General features: G+C 41.8%; 1 protein-coding gene across 2 annotated transcripts in view; it reads right to left on the reverse strand.

The window, feature by feature from the left end:
* Window positions 1-13,395, reverse strand: part of LOC309584563 (ceramide transfer protein-like) — a 251,789-nt gene that overhangs the window by 237,077 nt on the left and 1,317 nt on the right. For both annotated transcript variants that reach the window (XM_082300645.1, XM_082300644.1), the window contains exon 2: window positions 11,559-11,693. In XM_082300645.1, the coding sequence (XP_082156771.1) occupies window positions 11,559-11,693 (135 nt within the window). The remainder of the gene's footprint in view (window positions 1-11,558; window positions 11,694-13,395) is intronic.

Genomic DNA, 13,395 nt, shown 5'->3' on the forward strand with positions numbered 1-13,395 from the left:
GTCACCTTGGTGGGAATTAAACCAGAGAACTGAGTCCCCTGCAGAAAAATGCAAGCGATGCTTCTCAGGTATCCATTAGGAGCAAAATATTTGCAATATCTACAAGCAGCATATATTAGCCATAGAAGGGGGAAAAAAAATCAGAATTATACCACCTGGAGAAATATCAGCTAAGAATTGATGTGAAATTGCCAGTTAAACTCATTAGGAATCCCATCATATACAGGAAGAAGTTAGAATTATTAATCAGGCAGGAAGCAAGATAACTTTAGAGAATGCAGAAGCTCCATGTATCACTTATTTTAGTTTTAATAGGACAAATACAAGAACAGGAGTCCCATAGACTGCTGCACCCCCAAAATCACTATTTGTATATCAATTTGTTGTATCTCATACCATGTACTGCAGTATGCCATGAAAGATCCAAAAGCTGTACATACACCAACAATCCAATATGGATTTCACAAGAAAACCACAAGGCAACACTCAGGATATTCTACCATAGGAGCAAAGCCATGCTTTGTAGTTTTATGCTGAGCTGTCATTAAGAGTACAGCACTCTGGACTCAGACTCACAGTAATGGGAATGGAAAGTTCCCATTCTATGAAAGCAGGGGAGCTGCAGCTAGAACAGAGGCTTGTTGTACACAGCAGCATACTAAACAGACGAAGATTAGCTTGCTTTGAATCCAAACATAAGCAACTTGATACAGTACAACTGTATAAGCATTTCTATGAATGCAGTGCTACCATTACTGTCCTCATCCTGTTTATGTCACATCCTCCCATCAGGTCTCCTTGACCTCAGCAACTAGGACCATCAAGAACATTATCAAGCTAGCTATATGGCATTTGCTCCATGGTACTGCATATTGCAGCTAATTTAGGATAAAAGTGTTAAAGACTGACTGCTTTGAATATGTAATGATAATGGCTAGTGTGTAAGAACTAATGTATAATGATAACTAATAACATGTAAGAGCTAATTATAAGCACAAGGTATACTGCTAACAAATGTCAGCCTAAAAGCTTTCATCAAAGTTTAAAATTGACCTGATGTCAGTCTATATATGCATACATATTTAATTGTGAAACAACTTTTCTCCTGCAATTTAAACTTTTAAGACTTTATTAGACTCTAGTCACAATGCAATCTGGGTTCTTAAGCATCTGGAGACATGGGGTAGCAAGTTCTATTTAACTGGTCCTCTTAACTGGGGAATAGTAGACTTTAACTGAGTGGAAAGACATTGCAAACAGACTAAGTAGCTGAAGTATGCTAGAAGATTAGATCGAAACCACATTGATTAGAATTCAGGAGGAACATGGCAAAAGCAGCAACTGAAGTTCATGTCTAAAGGAGGAGCTGAGGTCACTTGGTCTGTTCAGCCTGGAGAAGACTGATGGGAGACCTCATCACAGTCTACAACTTCCGTGCGAGGGGAGGAGGAGGGGCAGACACGGATCTCCTCTCTGGTGACCAGTAACAGGACTCGAGGGAATGGCGTGAAGCTGTGTCAGGGGAGGTTGAGGTTGGATATTAGAAAAAGGTTCTTCACCCAAAGGGTGGTTGGGTGCTGGAACAGGCTCCCCAGGCAAGTGGTCACAGCACCAAGCCTGAAAGAGTTCAAGAAGCATTTGGAAAACACTCTCAGGCACATGGTGTGACTCTTGGGATGTCCTGTGCAGGGCCAGGAGTTGGACTCAATGATCCTTATGGGTCCCTTCCAACTCAGAATATTCTATGATTATATGATATGATTATATTCAAGTACTAAAGCTGAATACTTTAGCAATATTACATAATGCAATTTTTTTTTAATTTAATACTTTCATAAATTACTGATTTTTTCACCTGACATCCTGTTCATATTATGACAAAGAAGTCCATAATGGTTAACAGTCTCATTTAAGCTGATCTGAATGTGTACTTTTCTACTTCTGACTTAATTTCTTCAATAGATACTAAGAAATCTTCCAATTCTCCACCCAGCAAAATATTTGCATTTTGCTTGCCAAGGATATTAGTACTTCATATAGTATTTTGATAAATACAGGACAACATTCTGACATTTTCACTCTGAGTTATCTGAACCAGCACTGGCTGGATTGATGGTCAGACTGTAATATTCATATACAAATTTGTACAGAGTATGTGAATGCTACAAATTATTCTCCAGGAGAATCCCATGTTCCAAACAATTTCTGCCTGTCTCACCAACAGCAGCCCCATCTCATCCCCTAGGCAGCAACTCTTTCTCTCCCTCACTCTTCTATTGCTCTTTGGCATTTTCCTCTCCAGAATACAATCACCTCAGGCCTTTCACATATGAATAAGCATTCCTGACCACATGTGCCTCTATAATGTATTTGGATGGACTGTCTACCATCTCCATTCAGATTTCTCTCCCATTTAACCAAGATTTTCCACCAATCTGGATGTAACTACTAAATTACTTAAAGCTCACACTAAAGCCTAAAAGTATAATTGCCTTGTGTCCTAAATAAACCCCTATCTAGTTAGGGCTTGTAATCTATATATTTGTTTACTCAAGTCATCTTTTTAGCAGCAATTAAGGCCGAGAAAGTACTTCATCAAGTTACAGAAATTAAATTATTTCATGAAGTGGTCTCATACTAAAACATAGTTTTCCAACCTCAGACAATTGGAAACAATACGTCCCCATGCAATTAGCAATTATTACAAATTTATTGCTACGGTACTTCTGCCCAGGCCATGGATTTACAGCTTAGCTTTTTTAATAAAACCTTTCACCCAACTGCAGCAGTAATTTAGTGTGTCCAAGCTAGACTAATACAACAAAACTTGAATCTGTGCATATATCAACTTTTTAATAATACCCATAATTCCTTCTCATCCCTTGACCACAGCAGAACTTTCAATTTGAGTTCAAGCTTCCCCTCTGTTATAAACTGGTTAAACACCTTCGAGGCTTTTAGCCAGATAGTGTAAAACACAACACAGCATAATATATTGACTTTCACTATCTTCATTCATAACTTAATTCACATGGCTACTTCTTGACAGTTCATTACTTAATGTAATCCAGTGAGCATACAATATTCATCCTTGTCAGAGACTGGAAAATATTGATGTCTTGAGACATTTTGGAATGTATGTGTGTGTGATGGAACGGGCAGGTCAGGCCTTGCTTTGGTTGATGCCATGAAGATTTTTTGCCTTTTCGTTTATACCCCTGTATACCTTTTTATAACTTCTGTATTCTTAGTGCTTTTTGCCTACATTCTTGGACTTGTTTGTCAAGCTAAGAGACTAAACATTTTAGAAGCTTCGTAGCTAGGGATCAGTGTGCCCCAGGCCCCAAGGTCCTCTCCAGAACACATTCTGTAAACCAAGATAGAACCATCCAGGGGAAGGTTCCTTGGGGAGGGGGGCTCACTTGAGCCTCTCATCGGGGAATCTTTCCTAGATATGCTAATTAGTAAAACCTATAATGTTATACCAGATCTTTTGGGTGGGCATTTTTGGGTGGGGTGCATTTTGTTGCATATGACCTGGACGTGTGCACCTAAGGATCCTTAAGAATAAATACCAAGGTAAAATCCCTTTTTCCCTTCTAACCATGTATGACTCTTGATTTTAAGACCAGGAAAAGGCATCAGTTGCTGGCGACCACAAAGGGACCCTAAAGACCTTGAAACTCACAGTCTTGGGTTGGAACACATCTTGCTTTGCCCCTCTCTTTGCTGGCAATTTACAGAGGGGCCGGAGCCACAGTCCAAGACGGTGACCAGGACTTTAGGACCCAGCACAGAAAGGCAGAAGCACAGAAAGAGAGGTGAGTGAAAAGGGGATTGATATTACCGAGATTGTGCTGGCACTAGGGAAGGAGATTTCCGAGGGGGTTGAAAAGGTTGGGGGCAGAGAAGCCCACGAAAGGGGAAAGCTTAAAACTTTCCCCTGCAAACTGTGGAAAGGAGGGGACGCCCTCCATGGAGTCCACAAGAGCCCAGAGGCTGCACCCCACACAGCCGCAGGAGTGGCTCAGAGGTTGGTTGGTTGGGACGTCGGGAGGCTATGGGTTCGAATCCTGTTGAGACCAAATTTTTGCGCACATGCATTTACTGTTTGCTAAAACTAGTTGCTTTTTAGTATTTTAAAGTGCTGTTTTGAAGTGTTTGTATAGTAAGCTAGATAAACTGCCTGGGAAGTCGGATTGCAGGCTGAATTCCGGAGTTAAAAACTTCCCTCTGGCAGAGTTTTTCTGTCTGTGAGCAAACATGGGTGGTGTTTTTTCAGATGAAAATGAAAAAATCCCTCCTAACAGCCCATTAGAGTTGATAATAAAACACTGGAAATGGCTGACAGGGCAAAAAACTACTTTGGACACCCGAGAATTGATCGGACTGTACACATGGGTTTGGCCGACTTTAAAATTAAGTCAAGGAAATTGGCCTCGCTATGGGAGTTTGGAAAGTAACATCATTAATGACCTGATGGTAGAACTGAGATCATTACGTAGGTTTGATGAACTAAGATATGCAGAACTTCTTACTATGTATCTGAACAGGGAAGAAGCATATATAGTAGACAAAAGTAATATGGAAGTGACTTTGAGGAAGAGAAAGGGAAAGAAAAAGCTGCAGCAAGCTGACTCGCATACTAATATGGACAGAGAAATCGATATGACAGATCTAGATATGGAAACCCCAGCTTTGTGCAATGGGGGAGGGTCTCCCCCCCCATTCAACCGCTGGGGCAGCCCGTACAGGTGGGGGTGGGGGTCAGAGGAACGGGGCAGCCGGTGGGAGTGGGGGCGGAGGGTGGGGGAGCGGCGGCTCCACCGCCACTACCGCCTCTGCCGGCGGGGCAGCCCGCACAGGTGGGGGGGGGGAGGGGGGAGGGGTGGCTCCGCCACCGCCTCCGCTGTCTCTGCCGCTGTCCGAGCGGGGGCACGGGAGGGAGCAAGCGGCCAGCTCCAAGCCAGAGGAGCAGTGCGGAGCCTCCCCCCCCCCAAGCCTCGTCAGGGGCGGAGGGCAGGCACGGAGGTGGGAGAGATGCAGGTATGCCACCAGCCCCTGACTGCCCCAGAGGCAGAGATGGGGAAGGGGGAGGGGAAGGGGCAGGCTGGCCACCTTTCCCCGAGTACCCCGAACACAGAAGTGAAGGCAGAGATGGACACGGGCAATTGCGGCAGCATTCCCCGGTACGGAGAACCGCAAGTTTCCAAGCCAGAGACAGGAGGAACCGCTCGCTCTCCCCATCCTGCGGCGCGGCCAATGTTAAAGCTGAGGGCAGACAGGATGGCCCCGACCCAGGCACCTCTTTCAGAGCTAGGGGTGGGAGAAGCTGCTTGCAGCCCCTGCCTCCCTACCCCTCCACTGCACCAAAGAGCGAGACAGTCCCTGATCAACATTCGGCTGGAACAATCTTTAAAACAAATAAAGCAATTTCAATCAAAAGTGAATGGGATGATTCTGATACAGATGGTTCTCACGGGGAGGGTGGTAGAAGAAGGGGCAGGATAGCCCAAGAAGCTATGAGAGCAGTCAGTCCTGTCGCTAAACACACAAGGTCCAAAGCAGGTAAAGGGGGGGAGGAAGAACTTGCATTAGAAGCACCTCTGAGACAGGCTGTGGGATATCAAGGAGTGATTTATATAACGACACCATTTTCCCTCGGAGAATTACAGCAGTGGAAAAACTCAATTGGGAAGTACAGGGACAACCCAGAGAGAGTAGCTATGCGTGTAGAAATGGCCATAAAATCCCAAAACCCAGATTGGGGTGATCTAAATGTTATGCTAGATGAATTATTGGATAAAACAGAGAGAGAAATGGTCAACAAAGCTGCTATATCTGCTATAGAAACTCAAATTGCAACTGGGAGTCTCCAAGGGTCAGTTAATGACATCTATCCCCGAGCAAACCCTGGCTGGGATCCCAATGTCCCAGAACAGATGGAATAGCGGAAGCGATACCAAAAATGGGTGGTTGTTGAGTTAAAATGTGCCGTTCCTAAAGCAGTGAATTGGACTAGGTTATATGAGATCAAACAAAATCCAAATGAGACCCCCACAGTTTCTAAATAGGCTTAAAGAGGCTGCACAAAAATACACTACCTTAGACCCTGACTCACCTGAGCAGCAGATCCACCTGACCTGTTTATAGGTCAATCTGCTAATGACATAAAGAAAAAGCTGCAAAAGATAGATGGGCCAGCGGACATAAGTAAATTATTGAATGTGGCCTGGAAGGTATACCAGAACAGAGACTTAGCAGATAAAGATAAACATAATAAACCCCACCTCAAGAAGAAGTATGATAAGGGAAAGTCATCTGACACATCAAAAAGGGGTCCCCCTTTTCCCCTAGCTGAGGATCAATTTGCAAAAAGTGGGGGCACTGGAAAAATGAGTATCCATCGCGAGCAGAAAAGAAGCCCCCAGTTTTGGAACTAACTGTAAATACAGACTGACGGGGACTGAAGGTAACTACCCCAGCAGAGCCTTCGGTTGTAGCTAAGTTGGGGAACGATGATGTTGAATTTCTGGTTGATACAGGGGCAACGTGTTCTGTGTTAAATACTTTCAAAGGTAAACTGAGTCAAGACACTGTGGATGTGATCGGAGCTACAGGGGTAAGTGAAACAAGGCCTTTTCTCCAACCTTTAACATTTAAATTGGGAAAACACTGGGTCACTCACCAGTTCCTGTATATGCCAAATTCCCCAATGCCATTATTGGGCAGAGATTTATTGGAAAAATTGGAAGCAGAAATTAAGTTTTCCAAGGAAGGGGGAGTGAAAGTTATAATCCCAGAATCTAAAATTATCGAAGCAGCTGCTATACTTGTACAGGAATGCCATGGAAAAATTCCCAAAGAAGTTGAAGACGCTGTCATTCAAATAGTGTGGGCCTATGATTCTCCTGGGAGATCCAAAAAAGCTGAACCTGTGAGTATCACACTCACAGCAGGGGCTACACCAGTAAGACAAAGACAATATCCTCTGAAATTAGAAGCTCGCAAGGGATTAGTACCTGTGATTGAAGTTTCTCAAATTTGGGTTGTTAGTGGAATGTGAATCCAGGTACAACACACCAATCTTGCCAGTAAAGAAAGCTGATGGTAAAAGCTACAGGTTGGTACAGGATTTGAGGGAAATCAACAAGATAACAGAGGACATACACCCAGTGGTAGCGAATCCTTACACACTTTTGACAACACTAACAAATGAATTAGGGTGGTTCACTGTTTTAGATCTCAAGGATGCCTTTTTCTGCATTCCTGTGCATAAGAATAGCCAAGAACTCTTTGCTTTTGAGTGGGAGAATCCTGAAACAGGGAGAAAGACCCAGCTTACCTGGACAGTTTTACCACAAGGATTCAAAAACAGCCTGACCATATTCGGAAACCAGCTGGCAAAGGAGCTTGAGGACTGGAGGAAACAAGAACCAGGAGGAGCGGTTCTCCAGTATGTTGATGACATCTTGATAGCGGCCAAGATACGAGATGACTGCATAAAGCTCACTGTAAGTCTGTTGAACTTTTTAGGCCAAAGTGGGTATCAGGTCTCGAAAGAGAAGGCACAGGTTGCCAGGGAAACAGTAGTATACCTGGGCCTGGAAATTTTCCGTGGACATCACCAACTCAGCAGAGAGCAGAAGGAAGCCATCTGCCGACTTCCAGAGCCCCATACCGTAAGGGAGATGCAGGCCTTCCTGGGAACGGTAGGTTGGTGTCGCCTGTGGATATCAAACTATGGTATATTGGTAAGACCTTTATATGAGGTCCTTAAAGCAGCTGAAAAAGGGACAATCATGTGGACAGAGAATGCCAGGGCTGCATTTAAACAACTGAAACATTCCTTGATGTCAGCCCCAGCTCTGGGGCTGCCAGACTTGACTAAACCTTTTGAACTCTTTACACATGAGCGACTGAATGTTGCTCTGGGGGTACTGGCACAGCACCTTGGAGACCAGCGAAGAGCTGTGGCCTATTTCTCAAAACAACTAGACAATGTAGCCCAGGGTTGGCCAGGATGCTTGAAAGCTGTGGCAGCCACAGTCCTTCTGATAAAGGAGGCCTGTAAATTCACCGTTGAGCAGGACATTGTCATGTATGTACCCCATGCAGTGATAAATGTGCTGGAGCAAAAGGAGGGACACTGGCTCTCCCCTAGCAGGATGCTCAAATACCAATCTGTGTTGTTAGAACAGGATGATGTTACTCTAAAGACAACTTCTGTGATAAACCCTGCAATGTTTTTATCATCCACGTTACTTGACAGTGTGCCTGAGCATGATTGTTTGCAGACAATAGAGGAAACTTATTCCAGCAGACCAGACCTGACAAGGCAAGGCAGTGAAATGCTCCACTCCCCAGGCATAGAACCAGCATCCCAGCCCCACAGTGTCTGTCAATCAGGGTACACCAGGGGCAGTGCTACACTCTGCCTTAACCAGCTCCTGAGCGGCTGAATGACCGGAAGTCCCACCTGAGAGGAGGGTCCATGGAGGCCCTGGGGTTTCAAAGGCTGACCATGAAGTGACCATGTGTCTGACCCTGCCTCCTCTTGGAATCCACACTGGAACCCAGAAGTTGGTAGCTATATGTGTGTTTTTCTATATCTTTTCTTTCTTTCTCTCTTTCTTCTCCTAATTCTCTTTTCATGGACCATTTTGGGTAATGTAACATTAAACAGTTTAAAGCTTGCTAAATTAAATGGGCTAAGTTAATACTATGATAAGTGTTTTATGTTGAATTGGATGTTGTATTAAATCCTTTGCCAAAGTTCCTTGATTTTCTATATTTTACCAGTAAACTTTTGTGTAATTTTGACCTCTTGAGAATATCTGGTCGGTATTTCTCCTGTGCACCAACCCAGAGTAAAGGAACCTCGGTTTATCCCCTTACATTTAAATGTTCTGGGGTATTACAATCCTTTAGTCCTCTATTCCAGAGAAATCAGCTTCTCAGTTACGGTGGTTAATATAGTCCAACCAGACCCCATGTTTTCCATTCAATTAAAGACTACTGTCACAGGAATCTGTTGATTTCCAAATGCAGCATTCACGTCTCCTAATTTTATGATTTATCATTAGGCTTATCTTCATTGCTGAAAGTACAGTAAGACTACACAGTGAGAGCAGTTTTCCAAATTTATGCTTATAAGTCAATGAAACATGGACATTCTATACTACTAGTAGCATTAATTACACACAGAAAATCATTACATCCCCCATCAGACAAATGGTCATACCTAATCTGAGCACCTAAAAGAAGGCTTCATGAGAATCCAGTCCCCTCCCTCTCCTACAAGGAAACATTAGTCATCAACACAATTTCATACCACTCATACCCTGCTTTCTACTTAAGGAAAATTTCCTGCAATACAGAAGGTTAGGAGATACGTAGTTACTATGCCTGACTCTGGATTAGCAAGATCAAGGAAAACTATACTTACAGTATAGTGAAAGACTGTCAAATATTCAAGATGAGGATCCCAATTACATCAGATCAGTGCTACTGAACATTAAGTCAGTAAGAAACCCAACTTCTCTACCAAAGTAATCGCAAAACACAGTAACAAATAAGTTCCGCTGATAACAAAAATAGCTTTTCATTATCATCTCAACATTTAATCAACTACTGGTATTCTCCTATGCATTTAGATACATGTTACTAAGCTTATATTAATATATTAAGACATTACAAGGACATGAAAATAAAGATTAACTATGTACCACAGGAAGAATAAACAATTATCATAATTCATTTTCTATTATTGAAAACAGGTTTAAAGAAATATTTAATTTGCTACCAAACTATCAAACCAGAAGCATTCATTCTGAAAAAGTAAATTTCTGTATCCTAGAGACACATGACCTAATAGCATTCCTGAACCTCTAATACTTACATAGCAATCACTAACTGCAACTAGAAATAATTAACAGCAGTTTATCAGGTTTCAGATATGCTATTTCAAACTACAAGCAATTAAACTATCAAATACCAGTCACCAAGCATGATTCTGAATGAAAATGAAACAACTAAAATATCAGAATAATTTTGAGAAATACTTTTTATTCTTTCTCAGTGTACTCAAGAAGCTCCAGAACTGGGGGGAAAGGGGGTGAATCAACAATTCAACACCAAGTTACCAGATGCAATAAGTGCCAGATAGAAGAAAAAAAGCTATCTGCAGGAAGTTTGTGTTACACACTTCCTAGTCATAAGACAAGGAGCTCACCAACTTCCCTTCCGAAAGCACAATATACCAAAACATTCCCAAAACAATATCAGCATCACTATATTCTCCACCACCAGAACTGGAATTCAAGCTGCTGAGATGTACTCTACAGCACATTTCCAGACATCCCTTGGCCTACCTCCTTGCCACCACCTTCCTGTCTCTGCCTGGTTGGCATGTTAAGCCTCTTACTAGTGAATAAAACACCTTTTTCAAAGTCCTGAGCAGAGGCTGGTACCTCTACAGACTACTAGAAGTACACTTAAATGAGCACTTCTAGATGCTGTTGCCGTGCACCATAAACTCCTGAAAAAGTTAAATCTTGAGCAAGATTAAAAGTTTAAGCAGCTTTAAAAAGAGCTTTAAAAGAAATTAGCTTATCTATTTTAATTTTCAGATGACTACCATACATATCAGACATCCAAATGTAAAAATCTGGGGTTTTTTCACAATCTTTTTCCCAAAATACATGAAGTTGATGTAATCAATCAGGTCCTTTTTTTCAAAATCCAACTGTGTTTAAAAAAAAAAATCTATTTTTAAGCTGAATATTAGTAAAGGAAACTTAATACTTGTCATCCTCAATTCAGTTTGAAAGCAAAACATTTGGTGGAATAAGAACATAAATACTAAGATTTAACACTACTGCTCTAGGAAGTTATGTGCTACACAGGTCTAGCTTTTCCCCCCACCCCCCCTCCAGTCAAATAACTGGCTATTTAACAGTAACACAGAAAAGCATGCTTTTTGGCAAGCATTAGTCATAATTAATATATTTCATAACTCTGAAAGCTACAAAAATATTTTTCTTCTTCATCTTCTAAGGCAAATAAGCATAATACTGGATCTTTTAACATTAGGCAGAAACAGGACCCTGCTTTAGAGAAGGAAATACATAGTACAACATTTTCTTTTACAATTTTTGTACAGAGTCATGTTCAGAAAGTACAAAGAAATACTACCCTCTCTTTCTAGTGCAAAGTGTAAAGACTGTGATGGATGCTGCTGCCTTTCTGAAGCTGGTCTGGGGTCTTAGGCTGACCCTTGGGAAAACTCCACCTCCTCCACAAGCAAACTGTATCCCTACCCACAGAAACCTCCAAAATAACAGATATGAAAAGCTGTGCATTGCAATCTCAAATAAAACCAGCTTGTTTTCTTATTCGTAACTTCTTTCCCTGGCTCCACAGTGTTGCACTAATATAACTAACTTTAATATTAAACAACCTACAATTTATTTGGCATACCCATATTTACCTTCACCAGACATTAGCCTACAAATATGTAACACCCAAAAACATGTCAATACTGAAATAGCACTTACTGTAATCACAGCCTTGCTCAGACAGATAGAGCCTCTACAGCCATACTCTGTTTCATCTTCAGACTTGTAATAACTGAGTGTGTTTCTTTTCAGAACTACCCATCGATCCTGCCACCCATGAATATAATTGGTCCACTGTAAAAAAAAAAAAAAAATCAAAGATCAGCTAATAAAAAAACAACAATAAAAAAGTTTGGCTGATATTTCTCAGGCTTCAGGAAACACACTTCCACATCGAAGTTCCTTCTTTATATTCACCTTAAAATTATAAGCAGGAAATACAATGGGGAAAAAAACCCCAACACACTGGAGTTCTGAAACATTTAAAGAGACCGGTAGGATACACTTCTGTAAGGCCCTAGAAAAATCTCTCAACAAGACTGTTAAAAGGGCTTACAGTTTTTCATATACTCTGAGTTAGATGCAAGGGAGAAATACCAACAAGATATTATCAAGAGTCAAAACAAGAAGAAAAACTTTACTGGCAACTTCAGAAAATTAGAGAACTTCGGCAAAAGTTTAGAGCAGCATTCGACATAAAACATTCCACAAAACATTAACTTAACCCATTCAACTTAGCAAACTCCAAACCCATCTGATTTTAAGTTACTCAAAACTCCAAGAAGAAGGAATTAGAAGACAGAAAAGATATAGAAAAGAACAAATCTAGCTACCACTCCTAGTTCCAGCGGTGTTCAGCTGATAGAAATTCCAAGAGGAAGTAGGGTCAAGACGTGCTCGCCTCATGTTCTGGGTTAAATACCCTTTAGCTTTCCTGGGTCCTTCCGGGTTATCTGGCCCTCTGGGGCTAGACTAGGGCTCCAGGGGTGGGGTGTGGGGCATTGCTTCCGGTGTGCCAGTGATTGGCAGCCACTGCAGGGCTGGAATCCAGGCCCGGGGGGGGGGGGGGGGGGGGGTGTACGGGGCAGTGCATTGCCTCACCAAAGGCAAGGCTCGACCTGCCCCTTTCCCCACACACGCACCCAAAATGTTTAGAGCCAGCGATCCTTCCAGTCTCACAACTTCTAATAAGATTCTCTTACCAAATTATTCCTTTTCCTTCAAAGCTTTGCTCTTTACTAAAGGGTAGAACTAAAATAGTAGTGCATACATAGAACTGCAGCCTACTTTTATTGATTTAAAATGTAATTATATACATTAAGTTATTAAAAGTAAATATTTCTTTAGTAGAAAGTTTGGTATGCTACCATTTCATTTTAATTAGCTTGTCTCAAGTATTGCTGAGGCATCAATTAGCAAAAGGTAAATGTCCCTCAAGTATATTCACTGCAACAGGTTTCACCATACTTGGCTATTCATATTCCATTCCATGTTCGCACAGAAAAGGCAACATCAGCTACACTCAGCACAATCATCCAGAAACGTTTTCATGTACATAAGCTACAGAATGTCAGAAGAAGCCATGGCTTCACCTACTACACCAGTAAAATACAGTACTAGGACTTATAAGATTTTACAGATGAGTGCCAATGGCCTTCTTTTCTTCTAGCTCTTCCTCCCATCTCTAGGCTTAGAAACATTTTCAAGACTGAGGGAGTTCACAGAGTCCCTCACAAAAAACAGAGTAACCCTATCACAACTGTTCTCAGCATCCAGGGTCTACTTATAATTTCAGTACTCTATGATATGTGCCTTCTACACAGGTCTCTGTCTGGCCTTATTGCATAGGAAAGAAATTCAAAACATAGTGCTTTAATTCTAAAGATATTTCAACATTATTCTGAAACTTTCTGTTTAAAAAATTCTGCTTTCAAAACTTAGTGATTCAGTATTCAGCTTTAAAACACTCCTTAAATTTCCCAGTATCATCCAACAC

This window comes from Coloeus monedula (assembly GCF_965178545.1).
Source record: "Coloeus monedula genome assembly, chromosome: W".
Taxonomy (NCBI): Eukaryota; Metazoa; Chordata; class Aves; order Passeriformes; family Corvidae; genus Coloeus; species Coloeus monedula.